The 16,281-nt window shown below is 43.4% G+C and overlaps 1 protein-coding gene across 1 annotated transcript; it reads right to left on the reverse strand.

Annotated features, from left to right (window-relative positions):
* Positions 1 to 1,181: 1,181 nt before the first annotated feature.
* Positions 1,182 to 12,522, reverse strand: LOC142041180 (b(0,+)-type amino acid transporter 1-like). The gene is made up of 7 exons (XM_075049836.1): positions 12,409 to 12,522; positions 10,651 to 11,400; positions 8,970 to 9,103; positions 5,964 to 6,093; positions 3,812 to 3,936; positions 3,279 to 3,366; positions 1,182 to 1,415 (listed from the first exon to the last, which is right to left on the reverse strand). The coding sequence occupies exons 2-7, from the start codon at positions 11,392 to 11,394 to the stop codon at positions 1,182 to 1,184; spliced, it is 1,455 nt and encodes a 484-aa protein (XP_074905937.1). The 5' UTR covers positions 11,395 to 11,400; positions 12,409 to 12,522.
* Positions 12,523 to 16,281: the final 3,759 nt, after the last annotated feature.

The following is a 16,281-nucleotide window of genomic DNA, read 5'->3' on the forward strand; positions in this document are numbered from 1 at the left end:
TCCCTTCTTCCCGGGCACAACTTCACTCCCGGATTCTCTACCAACCCCCCCAGTGGCACAGAGGGACGGGGATGGGGTTTACGGTCAGTTCATCACACGTTATTTTCTGCCGCTTCATCCTCCTCAGGGGCAGGACTCATCACACTCTTCCCCTGCTTCAGCGTGGGGTGCCTCCCACAGGAGACAGTCCTCCATGAACTTCTCCAACGTGGGTCCTTCCCACGGGCTGCAGTTCTTCACGAACTGCTCCACTGTGGGTCCTTTCCACGGTGTGCAGTCCTTCAGGCACAGACTGCTCCAGCGTGGGTCCCCCACGGGGTCACCAGTCCTGCCAGAAAACCTGCTCCAGCGTGGGCTCCTCTCTCCACAGATCCGCAGGTCCTGCCAGGAGCCTGCTCCAGCGTGGGGTTCCCACGGGGTCACAGCCTCCTTTGGGCACCCACCTGCTCCAGTGTGGGATCCTCCACGGGCTGCAGGTGGAGATCTGCTCCACCGTGGACCTCCCTGGGCTGCAGGGGGACAGCCTGCCTCACCATGGTCTTCCCCACGGGCTGCAGGGGAATCTCTGCTCCGGCGCCTGGAGCATCTCCTCACCTCCTTCTGCACTGACCTGGGGGTCTGCAGGGTTATTTCTCTCTCATGTTCTCACCTGGGACTGGAAGGAGCAAGGCAAAAGCATGTTCCCAGAGTGAATACCTGAGTAGAAAAGGGTTTTTGTTGTGAACATGGTGTGCCCATGCTTTATTTATTTGAGAAGCTCTGTGGTCACAGTGGGCAGAACTAGGTGGAAATAATTAAAGGCATTGCCAGGAATGGCTTAGGGTCACAGCCTTCTATAGGAATAATATTTCATTGTCAGTCTTTTATTGCCTGCTGCCTCAAAATATAAGCGCTAAGATTTTGATGAACAGCTCTTCTTTGGGTGGAAAATTCAAAAGCACACATTCCTTTGGAATCTGTATGTAATCTGCCAAGGTAAAGCTGAAAATGAGAAAAAAATGTCCCCAAAATTTTAACAAAATGTGAGGAGTAATGGCTCTAGTCCGTCTCAGCTAGACATTTTAGTGACACTATCATTCTACTCATTCTCCCTTACAGAAAAATATTTTCTGAGCCTTGAAAACCAAGGTGTTGGGATAAACCATGAAGGGCAGGCAGCCATACACCAGGAGGATGTTATCTCAGTTTGCATCCTTGGTGGTCGGAGCAACTTCCAGGAGCAACTGGAGATGTAAAGTGACTGTCTGTAAAAAGCGAGGGTGGCGCTTGAAGTGAACCAGTGGGAAATAAAGAATGATGCCACTGAAAATGAACAGGACGATGTAGAGGATCTCAATTTGGGGTTGATCAATGATGGGAGCTACCACCAGGTACACAGCTGCCATCAGCACAATTATGGGGATGATAATTGGGACCTGTGAAAGCAAAACATCAGCATAAAGACTCATGTCATCCTGGGCCACTGTGGGCCTGAACAACCCTGAAGCTTCTGAAGAAGGCTTTTTAGATGAAACCCTGCTGCAGCCTGAGGTATTACCTAGAAATCTCAATTAATCCAGACATCCTGTTTCCCAGCCCAGCCCTACTCCAAGGTTGAACATCCCTACAAGAGCTACTCCACTGCCACACACCCTAAACCCTGGTCTTCCCTGCCCTCCTAGACCTGAAGATGCAAACTACTGGTTTTAGTGCCACGTCTCTTCTTGCTCTCCCTACTACCTTGCATCCAAAAGCTGAGCTGTAGACAAAATACACAGCAATGTGTCCAAATCACATAACTGAACTTTAGCACCCTTGGGCAAAAAGGTTTATTCATGTGTTGACAGATAGGTGGACAGGCAATCTCAGAGGCTATTTCTGCAAGTCTGGTCAGAAAGCATTTAAATTTAAATTTGAAGCCATCCTCCCACAATGGCTAGTGAACGCACAAGAAAAAATGATTTCACAACAAGGTGAAAAACTGAACATTCAAGCTGGAATTTTCCATTTTTTACTTTTGTGCCTTTTATCCAACACAAGGGCACTGGTATAGACCAAAGGAAATGTTGTTCATGGTTACCTGTGAGACCATGGAGAAGACCTGCTCTTGGCTTCATCTATGTTAGCGGGATGCTCTACTCTGCTCCCTGTCCACTGTGTTCTAACACTTTTGGCAAAATGCTAATAAAAATGATTGTTTTCAAACCAAAGGAAATCTTTCCCTTAAATATAAACCTGCAACACATACAGATTCTGCAGGACATCAGCCATACATTGTCAGTTGACCTGGAACCTTCAGACATGGGCTGCTTCTAGTTAAGGAGTTAGGCCATCAAGCCAAAGGCTGCAGCAGGCTGACATCTCACAGGACTGGCCTGGAGGACTGGGGGAGTTCTGTACAGTGTATGAAACACTATTGCAGAAACAGAACTTCTTTTCCTTGAAGCCCATTCAGCCAACAAATTGGACGAACGTCCTCATCCAGCATCCTAATTTCAGGACAGAGTCACAGAAGCCAGTGACTGGAAGACTTAATAGACTACTGCTCTTCTTCATGCTAAGCCCCACAGGACACTCGATATTGCTCCGCACAGCCTGGCAGTGTCAGCCTGTCATCTGTCTCCTGGAGGAACCCCATAAAACCAGGATGTTCATTCAGTTTGTCTCAAGGAAAAGCCACTGTCCTGCATTCACAGTCTCACGGGTCCCCTGTTCCTGGGATCTTTTCTGTAAAAATATTTCCCTCAGTCACTGAGGAAGCGCTGCAGCTCAACTTATTCACAGCACCAGGGGGAAGAACAGGTAACTCCTGATTTCCTCCCACTTAGCTATTTTGTGGGGAACAAACCTGTCCCTTGGCCATCTCCAAGGACATGGGGCATTCTGGCTGAGTTTTTTGTCCTCTGTAAGGGTCTTACACCTGGGCTACCCTCTGAGGAGTGTGACCAAGCTCTGAGAACATAAACAGGTGATTGCATTGTTGATCAGAATCATCCTTCATTTTCCTCTTAAATCTCTTAGAAAAAAAGAGGATATGGTAGATATATTTTCCACAGTGAGGGGACAGTGCATTATTAGCTTATCAAGACAGAGAATTCAACCTTGACTTATGCTGTATATTCACACTATCTTGCCTCTTGTTGACTTTACTGAGATAAAACATGAAATTCAAAAAGGAAGGGCAACCACACTAAACCTGTAAGCAACTACCCTTAGTGCTCTTTCTTTCCTCATAATGCTCTCTTAGTCATTTGGGCAATATAGGAAACGGGTTTGAAGGTTTTATGTTATTACTTCACCTTGTAAGATCTTGGCAGTTCTGGTTTCTTGATTTTTAAATACAGGAGACCAGAAATAGTCATGCCATAGAAAAGCCATGCTATAAAACTGCAAGGGAAAAAAAAAAAAAAAAAGGCAGCATTACATTTGGGGTGAGATCATCCAGGAATGTCAGGCCTGCCTTGCAGATCCCAGATGTTCATATCTCCAATTAAAAACTAGAATATTGATATAAATTCAGTAGTTCTTCCATTCATTTCCTTTCCAGCACAAACAATGAGAACTTTATAATGATCTGAATATTATAGATGCATTGCAATATGGGGATGGATCACATTCAGTTAAGTATATAGTGACAGATGCATTCATGCGTTGCAAAGATGCTGGTTCCTAATAGGTTCCATCCTATTTTCTTTCTTCCCCTCTCCCCTCCACAATATTGGTTAGAAAGCAATAGCCCAGGGTCAGAAAAATATTGGAAGAAAATACTTCTAAAACAATGCCAAAAACCAGGAGCATAGGGGATGCAAACAGAAACACTACGCATACATACCTGAAAAAGTTCACGATACTGGTGAAGCTTCCTGATATTATCATTACTAAAGACATAGCGGATGTAAACAGCAGAGCAGGGGAGGGCGTGAGGCATCGCACATGAGCCATAGACAGAATGTCTGGCTGAAAGCCAAAGCAGAACAATATACCATCATATCATGTACTCGGAGATCCTTACTCAGCCCCCTCAGCTGCTGGTGGGAGCTCTGCCTGCAGCGGAGCCACTCTTAATCATCAAATAAGCATAATACAAAAGCAGTTCAGCTCCGAGGAGTGTAAACATGGAAACCTCCCTCAAGGATATTTTTATTGTGTCTCACTGATTTCGTACCAAATATGCTCAGTTTAGACAGGCAAGATGAGGTTTTCAAACTACTAGTGTGACAGACCAAGGCTGAGTCAAATCAGAGCTTTCCTGATCATCACCAGGATTTTGCGCGTGGTCCCACTCCTCTACCCTCTGTCACGTCTCTCTGGGACTTGAATTCTCTTGGGCTGGCTGGAAAATGAGACAAGGACTACTCCTGAAACATTTATGCAACTAACCACAAAGCAAACCAGGATTTGTTCCAGAACATGGAGAGAATCATTAGCCTCTTTATTGCTTGGTTCATTGGGAAAGTTTAATGAGAAAGGCTTCTTTTTTGTTGTTGTTTCCAGCTTCTGCTAGAGCTGAGTGTCTGAGAAATGGCACAAGCGTTCAGCTCTTAGTCTGGTGCGGTCAAATTCAGACCATCTGTGAACTGCTTAGCACAGAGCTTGCCATGATACAGCAGACACTGTCATCAGTAAGAGAAGCTGTGGAACCAGTAACCACCAAAACCAGTAACCACCAACCCAGTCATCTCCACCAACCCGGTCATTTATATACATAAAAGATTCCCTCCTATGTAGAAGGAGCAGAGCTGGTGCAGAGTGGTATCCTTCACTCCTGAGAGCAGAAATGCCAGATGGCACTGGGAGGAAGGACCAGAGAAGCAGAAAGGTCCAGGAGGAACACAACATGCCTGCTCACAAGAGAGGAGGACAAATGGAGCTCAGCCCAAGCACTGAGAGGGAGAAGTGTGGGTAGGTGTGGGGGGGTGTGCTTGTGAGCGAGGGGGTCCGCACCAGCAGCTGGAGCGGAGCAGCAGCCTCGGGGGGTTGTATGCGCAGGTACCAGCAACTGGGGACACTGGGATCCAGGGGCAGCTACTGGGCAGACTGAATGTCTGAGCCCAGCTCCTGGAGGGACTCACATTGCACATATGTTTATATATATATATATTTCACACTAACAGATCCCGATCAGCCAGAGGGGAACAAGATGAGGCCCTCGGTGCTGTTTGTGCTAGTGTTTGTGTGAGCACTGAGTGTGTCTCAATGTGTAGAGCTGTGTGGCCTGCTGACTGTATATGTATATATACATATATATGTACGCCTGTATGTGTGTATATATGTGTTGTATACTCGTGTTTGTGTGCGTGTGCCTATTGGGAATACACGCTGAACTTACCGGTTGGACCAGGGAGCACTGTGCTGAGCAGCCTGACCTCTGCTGGGCTATCAGATTTGGCCCCACCTAACAAAACCAATTAAAAACCCTAGCTAGGGGACATGTAAGGCTCAGTGTCACCTTGTAATTGTTATGAAGCCTGAAGAGCAGAGATATCCTATGCTGTTTCTGAACTGGACTACCCCATGGGATGGCCGGAACACCCCTGAAACCAGCTTGGGTAGTCAGTATTGCATGCAAAGGCAGCTTGCCAGTGCTGGGCTACCTTCCCAGTGCAAGCAAGGGTGCCTTTCAAGGCACAAGCACGGCCAGCTTTCCCCTTCCTGGCAGGTACATTGGCTAGGTCCCCCCGAACCTGTGCCAGGTGCGCCAATACAGCAGTATTTCAGTTGCTCATTTCAAAGCTGTTCTTAAAACTCAGGGTAGATGTAATTATGTATATTTCTGAAATTACATGGCTGAAGAAGAAAGTCAGGAGACAACATATACATTACATTTGAAAAAGATGGGGAAGAAAGTCTTTGAGCAAGACACAAACCACTGAAGAACTATCACTCTACCAGTTGAACATACACAGTGTTCTTCTCTCTGCTTTAGTGTCAGAAGAAGGTAAAGTTGCTCAAAGCAAGCCAGACCCCCTTTTTTTTGTCCTTACCATATGGCCTTCCCTTGCGGCAATGTAGCACACACGGCCTCCGCTAAAGAACGTGCCGTTCGATGAACCAAACGTAGAGAGTGCCACCGACAGGGAGATGAGCCATGCCCAACTGCCCAGGACTTTGTCCCTGAGGTGGGAAAGAGTTCACAGCATAACATCCAGCTCGTAGATGTATCAAATACTCATCGCAGAACTAGACAGGATTCTTCCCTCCATTATTCTCACTGAAATTTTTTCCAAAGCCTTTCTTATGATTTAAAGCCTTCTTCCAGTTCCCATAATATTTAGTCACTAGTAACTTTTGTCTTTTCCAGAAAAGGCAACTTTTCTTCCTGCCTGGTGTATATATATCTACATCTGTCTACATTGCAATGGTGTACAAAGCTGTCACAACAGGCAAAATCCCCTTTTTTGTGTACAGATGCTATGGCGTGAATCCTGGAGATACTGCTATTACAGCCAACAATATTAGCTTTGAAATTGCAGAAAAACTGTTCCCGCCAGACCTGAAGAAATATCCTGCAATATAACCTCTTTCCCGATATGCCTAAGAATTTAACCCTTCAATCCCATATGCACGTATTTCTGCTACTCTGTGAGTCAGGCCTAAGCCAAAGCAATTGTTTGAATTCCAGAAGTCCAATTCTGCAACATGTTCAGACATTTATGGTTTGCTTTCTCCATAATAGAAGAAGTAGCAGGGTTACAAATAGAGTTCAAGGTAAATATTTGGAAGATATGATAATCTTCTCACCTAAAAGTGAAGCTTGTTTCCTGGAATGAAGCAGCATGAGGAATATTAATTGAGTAACAAATGCTGGTGTTTGGGGTAATTATCACATACATGTACACAAACATACACAAACAAACACACTGTTCATCTAATTGGCAAAAAACCCAAATTCAAAAGTTTTTTACAACACTTTATATTTCCATCTGAATTGTATGCCTTTAAGCCTTTTTTAGTATCACCTATCCCAAACATTCAAAAATCAAGAGTTGGGCTTTCCAAAATCACGGCAGGAGCTTATCTACAACAATAATTTCAAAAATGTAGTTTAGAAGCTTAATAACTGGGTTATGGTCCTTCAGGCTTCAAGTTATTAAGCTACTTGCAATAACCAGAACTAAAATTTTTCCCTTTTTCAGAATGATGGAATCTGGGCATCTCCTATGATCTTGCAACTCCATAACCACAAGATCTCAAGGGAAAACAACATATATCACAAAATTAATAATAAAATCTTTAACAATGGTGTCTTTTGCATTTATGAGATTGGTGCTTTGCTGTTTGGACCCTGAAAGTGAACTACAGGGGCTACTGTGAGTAACTTCTTACAAGCAAACTGAGATCTGCTGTTGCTGTTAAATCACTGGCATCAAAGAAACGCTGGGGAGAGTTTCACAAGCTCCTTTTGTGGCTGAACGTCTCACCACTGAACAATGTTTCTCTCTGGCAGTTTTCTTCTTATATGGAGAACAAATGTATTTAAATGTGATATGTCCTCCTCTGGCTTCTTTATCATCCTCCCATCCTTTCTTAATGACCTGAATAGCTGCATCGCTTGCTCACAAACAACAGCCATTACACTCTCCTCAGCTTGTGGCTATCTACCTGTCCTCCAGCCTTTTGAGTGCCCAGCTTTCTGGTTGCTAGTTCAACGTTTCTTCCTGAATTGCACTCTCAGGGTGAAAAGGTTAATTAGGCAGGAAAAGGAGATGTGTTAAAAAGGAGGAAGCTCACAAATAACTTGTTAATCACGAATGATGGGAAAGGAAGTGCAGAGAAAGTTCATGACACTGCAGCTTAGTGAGGCTTTGTAACCTGTTCAAACAAAGCACTAGACCTTTAAATGCTCCTACTTACAGTGACATGAAAGGCTATTAGAGAACACATCTAGCAAGAGCTCAGTCAGATCTTCAAACTGGAGACCTTGTGAAATGCACACAGAAGCAAAGCCACTGCTGACTTTTTAGGAAGAGGATGAGCAGCAACATAATCTCTGGGTATACTGTGTCATCGTTTCTGCCAGACAACTCATTTAGGGCTATCACGGAGACTGTGCCTTTGGAAATATTTAGACTAAGGCCGGATGTTCTGGTGGAAGATCATCTGGTTAGAAGTCAATGGTGCCTACATCTCTCATGACAGTCCCTTCCTTCTCTTCCTAAAATCCTTGTCTTGCACAGAGCCTGTTTAATATCACCAAACACTTCAGGTTGATGGAAGGTACAAAGAATTTCTGTGCAACTCTGGAAAAGCAGAAGCCAACTTAAAGATACGATTACCAAAGGCTACCCAACCCGTGTATAAAACTTCTGCTTCCCAAAGGTGTTGTAGAGATCAGTGTCATTTTCCATTTCCCCACAGATGGAGAAACTGAACCAAAAGACTCCGGTCCAGTCTAACTTCCAGGTGCCGAGTGGACAGGATTCACCTAGTTGGCTGCTGTCTCCCTCCCAAACCACCACCTCTGCATTAGTGGGGCAGCACATTGTCCTCTCCATTTTTCTGGAAATATCTGAAATGTGGGGCATCTCCCAGTCCCCAGGTCTGGATATGCACTCTCGCTGCCTCCTCACCGTCTGTGGGGAGATGCTCCTGGTGTGCACTTCACCTCCTCTTTAAGGCCATTTTCCACGGGGAAAAACATGAGCTGGAGGGGAGCCACAGGTTCCCAATGGGAATGAATGGGAATGGGGAGTAAGGGGTGTGCTGGAGAGCACCCCATCTTGGCAGCCTAGGTGCACCTTGGAGACCATGGGCCAGATGAGGCTGGTCAGCCTTGGCCTTTGGTGGGGGAAGGCTACACACTGCCCTGCAGGTGACAGAGCAGGGACTGGCAGAATGCTTCCCTGTAACGTGGCCTGACAGGTCTTCCTGGCCTGACCAAAGCAGTGCTGCCATTCCCACTGGGAATAGCACCTACATCCCCTGAAACTCAGGAGAGAACCCATGTGTCACTGGACTGCATTGGCTGTGTTGCCACATGCAGAGCTCACCCCCAAGTGACGGCCACAGCTCTTGAAGACAGCAGTTCAGATGGAGTCATGGCTGCTAAGTAGCTCACGTTTACCAGCAAATACAGGCATGTAACCAAAGGAATGGCAATCATCACAGCTCTGGGAAGGGTTACCTGAAAAAGGGATGACAAGGGTGTTAGGTGCAGCACGTTCATGCCTGCACTGGGCTGCTTTTATTTGTTTTCTTTGCCACCACCCATGTCCCTCATTCAAACGCCTTCGCTCACTAAGCTTTTCCACAGAACAAGACTTAGATCCAGATTCACCTGGCAGTTTTTACACCAGTCTCCCAATGATGTCAGGCAAACAGTAAGGTTGCACATTTCAAAAGTTAGTCTTTAAACAAACAAACAAACAACAAAAAAAGCCCCAAATCTTATTCAAAAATATTTTGGTTCATAGCTGCCCAAGATGTCTGTTGCATACTTCTTGATTACTTTAATATTGATTTATTTGTTACTAGTGTGTTACTGGTGTGCTGCACCTTCCCATGAACATCCCACTGACATGGATGAAGTGCCAGTGTGTGTTGCATCACATGTAATTCCTCTACAGGCTAAATCAAAACAGGGCAGCACAAAGGACATTTGCTCTAGGAAGGAATTTTTTTTTTTTTCCAGTGACAGGATGCTATCTTGGAAGACCACAGGTCATTTTAAGGCTCAATAAAATCAACAAACACCACCCTATGCAGCTGAAAGCACTGGAAAAAAGCAACTAGTAGGGTGATCATAGAGCAACTGTACACATTTAAAAACCTGAAATAGCAATTTTTGCATTCCCAATGTAGGACAAGATATAGCAATTCCTTACGTTGTTGCCTCCACTCTGCAAGGGTCTGAATATCAGTGCTTACAGTCCTATGGGAGAGACTGCCACATGACCCTAGGACCTTTGCTGCCATTTAGGTTAATATTTAACTGTGCATTTTCATTTAATCTGTAAAATCTTGTGTGCTGTACTGATAGAAAGCAAACTCTATACACTCTGCACTCACACAGCTCCTTCTAGTTCACTGCTCTAGTGTCTGATCTGTGAAAAGAGGTAATATGGAACAGAGAGGGCTGATGTAACATGCAAGTGAGCTACTTCAGTGCCCATACCATGGACAGAACAGTGCCTAGAAAAGTAGATGTTTAAAGACAAGGGTCATTCAGAGAGTTAGATTCCCTCTCCACTGAGGCTTGGCTTGCTCAGAAGTTCCCCCTCCATGCAATGAGGAGAGACAAGTGGGTTTGTGATGCCTACATTATGGATCAAGTCTTTCAGGGAATATGTGGTGTTAAGGAACCTTTATGGATTATAGCAGTGAGTGCTTTTCTGCTTAAATCTAGGTGTCTACAGTGAGATCCCCTAACCACTGAGACAAAACTTCATCTCCAAAGCACGCAAGTGCTGCCTAATAGCTTTCTTCCAGTCAATGGGGTATTTTAGTGCTTTCTTGTAGGTAGGCTGTTATTTTGCTTAGAGACTCATTTGTATCCTTTCTGGACACAAGCATAGGTGTCTTGCCCCAGAAGACAGAACAAACGAGGTGGAAAGCTCAGTAGTCTTTCCTCAATGCTCTAATCCCTTGATTACCCCTCTTAACACAATCATAGATAGAATCACACATATTAGCAGCAGGATTAAGTAAGTAAAACCCAGCTCCCTCACTCACCTCAGGCTTCTTCAGTTCCTCAGTTACATAGTTCAGGTTGTTCCACCCATCGTAGGACCAGAGTGCCTGGTAAAATGCCACTCCAACTGCCCCGATACCTGCAGTTGTGTTTTGAAAAGCATTTTGAAAACTCTGAGTTTGTCCATTGGCAAGCAGCACCAATCCGCCCACCACAATCACCAACAAAGCCAAGAGTTTGGCAGCTGTAAAAATGTTCATAATAGACGTCGCCAGCCTCACATTGAGACAGTTGATGATAGTTAAAAGCAGGATGCAGGCAGCAGCTGTACATTTGACGACAACCTGCGGAGATGAGCATCCTGGGTAGAACGGCGCAACAGCATATTCTGCAAAGCTCAGACAGACAGCTGCCAAACCAGCTGGTCTCACCAGGATAACAGAAGTGTAGGCGAAAAGAAAAGCAGGAAAAGAACCAAAAATCCTCAAGATGTAAATATATTCTCCTCCAGACTCTTTAATTATGGTTCCAAGCTCAGCGTATGACAAGGCTCCAAACGTGGCCAGGAGACCACACGCTGCCCAGATAAGCAGGCTGCTGGCAGGGCTCCCCATACGATATAGTACCCACTCAGGGGACATAAAGATCCCCGAGCCTATCATGGTGCCTGCAATTAATGACACTCCGCTAATCAGGCCAACCTCTTGCTTCAGTCTTAATTTCTCCTTCCCTTCACTCAGATCTGTGGATGAATGAGGTGAATCTGTTGTCTTCCTTTTCCTCATTGTGGAAATGTTAGGAGACGTTGTTGTTAGAAGGTAATATGGAATAAGACTGAGTCATTTGAATAATGGCTATCTCAGGCTTTTAGGGTTAAGTTAATAATTACTAAAGCTACGCTGAACACTGTCAAGAAATTCAAACCTACCTTCCACGTTTTGCATTCTTCCATTACCCATCTTATCTTCATAATTTATTACGGTTCAAATCCTGCCAAGATTGATTATCTTTGAATCTCACTGCAAGCAATGGTAATGGGTAGCATTCAGTACCACCTCAGAATCACTCAGCACCTTACTGGACTGTGTCCCTGATTACCTCTCCTTTAAATTATGCTTCAAATGGCATCTGAAATAAGGATCAGGTAAGCAAAATCCCCCTGCAAATCTGTACTTCATTGTTTGATTAAAAGTCAATGCTCAAGCACCTGCTTTGGTGCTCATTCACATTTTCATTCCCCACTATAAAGTGATCAAACAAACAAGCCCGTCACCCGACATGCTATGGCTTTGCTCAACGAGGAAACTTTCCAGTGTCTTAATCAAAGACAGAGAAATGTTCTGCTAAAAACAGTCCAGAGACTGTTTTTCTGCACAATAGTAGGGGGCAATTCTGGCTTTTTCAAATTTTAGAAAGTGCAGGAGGAGAAGAGTGAAAAGCTATGGTTACATTTTTATGACCCTTTTTGCCAATGTACACGAGGTAGGCACATTCTTACCAGGCCATGATCTTCAGAGAACTTTGTCACTGCTCATTATATACACATTTCAGTGCATGCCCAAGAGAAACTTAGCACAAACTTTTGGAAATGCCACTGACCTCTACTTAGATATCTAACACATAAAATCTTAGACTTTGGGGAGGGTTCTGCTATAAAACTGAACATTGTTAACAGTGCATGAGGGTGTATTTTGTGATCTGTGATACATAGGAAGTATTGAGCAGAAGGGAATTTCCATATGGATTCCTTCGAACTTAAACTAAACTTTACTGGCTCCAACTGTAAAGAAGGAGAGTTACTGTCCTTGGTGGTCTCTTGCAGACTTCTGTGGTGATAAGTACCAGAAAACGGGAGTGAGACCTTCCTCAGCCCTTCATGGAAACAGCAGACCTTGAATCTTTAAAACTATCTGTCCTCCTCAACCATTTGAGCTAAAAAAAGCATGAATATAAACAGAGAAGTACTTTTATTGTTTGTCTAAAAATTCCTTCTCTTCTAAATCATTTAGATTTCTCTTTCCTTGCCTTTTTTTTTTTTTTAAATCATCTCACTAACTTTGCAGTTTTCTGCAAGAAGAGTCCAGGATAACTCTTGGACTCTTAGCAAAACTCATGGGCCCATAAGAAAAGCAACATATACGAGTCACATAATTTCTCATGCTAAAGCAAATAAAGTTACACAAATTTCAGCATTGGGTTGGAGGCCTTTAATTACTTCAGAGAAATTCAGCTGTGAATTCTCTGAATTTTACAGTATAAATCTTATTATTAGATGAAGGAAATAATGAGAAAATTTTGGGGGGGTGTAAGGGATATTAGAAGCCATTCCTAATACCAACTCACCAGTATTCACTAGGAAATGGATCGCAGCTGGATTTCTCCTAATTTCAAAGTCACTTATAAAAACTCACAACTGATCAAGCTGTAGCTTTAACAAAAGCAAAAAGTTACTTTATCTGTATCAAGTAGGTTTTATAAGTCTTCCTAGAAAAGATGTGAGTTCTGAGAATAAACTTAAACACCTCATACTGCAAGGGTACAAATTAATGCATTTCAAGTTAATGGTTTACAAAGTGCTTGAGAACTTGGAGGGAGGCATTCCAGTAAAGTATTTTGTTTTACTTCTACTAAGTGACAGTGCTCTTCTTGTTAGCTGGTTTAGCTATTTGTAGCGTATTCTTTTTAAAATTGCTAATCACATTGTTAGGCGATGCTGGAATCCTTCAGAGGTCAAAAGGTCTGGTTTCTTCTGCACTATAAACACTCTACTTCTGTGTGCATCCATACATGTATTATGTATACCAATCCTCACTGAAAATGTATTCACATAATATGGTTAAATCAATGCTAAAGGAAAACTTAATATGACTACAGGTAGTTAAGTATCCTTCTAGTAAGGTTACAGATATATTTCCATAACTGTTCTCCTGTTTTAATGAAGGAGCTTCTTTTCTAAAGTGAAAATGCAAGGTTCTTGGAGGGCCTGAGAGGATCATTTCAAACCTTTACAGTTCTTGCTCCTAGAAATGAATAACTTCTAGCCTAATGTTGTAGAAAGAATCAGAATTTCTTCAAACTTGATCGTGTCAAAAAAATTTCTGTAAGACCACTCAGATAACCAGGATTAATTAACTGGTATATCAACAGCCTCAGTCAGTTCCTAAAAGGAGGTCTATTTCCAGTCCTAGGATCATTGTTACTCAGTTCTAACTGCTTCTACCTCAAGTAATAATGAATCTAATTAATCATGATAAGAACTTGAGGCTATTCCTGTGGAAGCTAAGACAGTCTAATTGCTTTGGATCTTTTTTTCCATAGACTTGTTCTTTTTTTTCACTGATATCAGCAGTAAGGAGCAGCCATAAGATATTTTAGTCAAATGGACTGTCACAATTATAATTTGTCAAAACTGGCTATGTAAAAGGGCATCTCACTGCTCCCTGTCAAAAGACATGTATAAGAAAGAGTAAAATAAAAGTAGTACTTTCTTCTTATGTGGAGTAGCGGAGCTTTGTTACTCACGCTGTCACATAATAAATCCACTGCCTAAACAACGCTCACTTTTCATTTACCTTTGACATTGCAAGGGGCGGTTGCCATCTACTGGTCTCTAAACAATAAGGCAGCTTTGTCCAGTGAAACATGGCTCAGTCTACATTTGGTTTTGATATTTTGCATTACTGATTAAAAAGAAACCCTACAATAAGTATCAGCTCTTCAATATTAAGGTAACACAAATAGAGTATACTTAAGTAGTGAATGAAAATTCTCCTTAATGTCCTTAGGGCTATTTTCATCTCAGCAATAGCTACAAGGACTAGAGAAAGCTAATTGAAGGTAAAGGCCAACGTCAGTGGTAAGAACTAGACAAAACATGTGGGCAAATATTTTGCAATATTTAATTTTAGGTCCCAGGAGTGGTATTTGGAACACAGTTATGGGCTTGGCTTCCCTGTCCCGTGCTTGGGAAAGAGTTACAAATCTCAGAATGGGGATTAAAAATAACCCACAATCTAAGGATGGAGTGGCCAACATTGCCCGTAACTTATATTGGAGGTAGACACCAATATTGTACTTACAAAATTGTACAGGGATGAAGATTTTCTTTTTTTAAATAACAAAAATACCGCATCAAGTTGTATGAGAGGTACTAAAGGTTAAAGAACTCTTCCAGGATATAAGATGTGTGTTTGACAGCCTTCTCTACTTCAGAACATGGAAACCCACAAATCCAAGTTGAATAGCATCACCTCCAAAATGCAGGCTCTGAACTGGAATTGCAGGCAGATCTTGGTGCCTGCACTTGTGATAGAAGTAGAGATGTGGGCTTGAAAAGAGGAAAGTGGAGCTCTGAAATAAGTCTTGAGCCCAGAAGAAAAGCTGGGGTAGAGAGAAAACATACCACAGGTGCCCTGTGTGAGAACAGGAGAAGGAAAGAGGGCTCATTGAGAGGTATCTGCCTGGGGAAGGGGTGCCCTGTAGTGTTTGACTCTAAGCCTCTACCTCCCCAGTGCATCCTGGCTCTTCTCACACCTGAGTCCTGAAACAGCGCAGCTTTGGGCCTCCACCCCGCTGGAGATGACCCGGAGCCACCAGCTCCATTCGTGGTGCTGTCAGCCCCTCTGCGCCCAGGGGCCAGCAGTGCTTGGTTGCCCCCAAGGGACCAGGGCCCCTGGCATGCCTTCCAGCAGAAGAAGCTCTGGCTGGGGTTGTAAAAATGACGACGTGAGCTACAGCTAGCAAAAAACCCAGCTTGGGCTACTGGGAGTAGGTGGGGGAGGAAAAAAGGCATTTCTGAGGATGCATGACAGCCCTAGGCTTCACAACAAGAATAATCATTGAAACGGAGCTTGTTTAAGTTTGGACAGTAACTGCCTTTCCCTGCCATGTTACAATAGCAAATCTGAGCCCAGGGGATTAAGAGGGAATCTAAAAACCAAGAATTTACCGTAAACTGAGTTAGTGTTTCCTGTCTGGGTCTGCAGACAGCCTGCAGCGGGGCCGTGGAAAGGTGAGCTCGAGGCTCCCTGGTCTCGCTCAGTAAGGGCTTAGCATATTCTGGTTCTGCAACTATTAAACTTGAAAGATTTGCTTTTGTTTTACAGATATTCTGCATGAAAATGTATTTGGTATCCCACATGTTGCCAGTCGGATACTGAATATCTTGTGTAGTTATCTTACTGTATTCAGGAGGAAGCTACTAGTCTTGTACTGCATGTTCTCTGGGCTGCTCTGTTGAGCTGGGCATAGGGCCGTAACAGTCCCACTCTTACATGTTGCATGGGTGTACTCTTAAATAAAAGCACTGTTAGAGAAGATAGTGCTGGAACAACACAAAATAAGAACCACAGCTGAAAAGAAAATAATTACAACTTTCATGAGTACTGATCCCACCGCTGCTTGCAAAGGTCAAGAGTTGTGACTTAAAGGTCAGTTTACAAACATTTTATTTTTATTAGAAATATAAAATAATTATTAGAAGGTTTATAATAAAACTAGAAAAAGTAATGCTGCTTCTGATATGATTAGAATAGCATTCTGAAGCTGAACAAGCAAATAAGGATTGCATTTTTACCACTAGACACTGCAAACATTAGAAATCAGTACAACCAGAGAAGATCCTAAGTGACCCATTGAGAGCAACAGGAGAGTATCTGTGTAAGGGTTCATTC

Source organism: Buteo buteo, chromosome 17 (genome assembly GCF_964188355.1).
Source record: "Buteo buteo chromosome 17, bButBut1.hap1.1, whole genome shotgun sequence".
Classification (NCBI taxonomy): domain Eukaryota; kingdom Metazoa; phylum Chordata; class Aves; order Accipitriformes; family Accipitridae; genus Buteo; species Buteo buteo.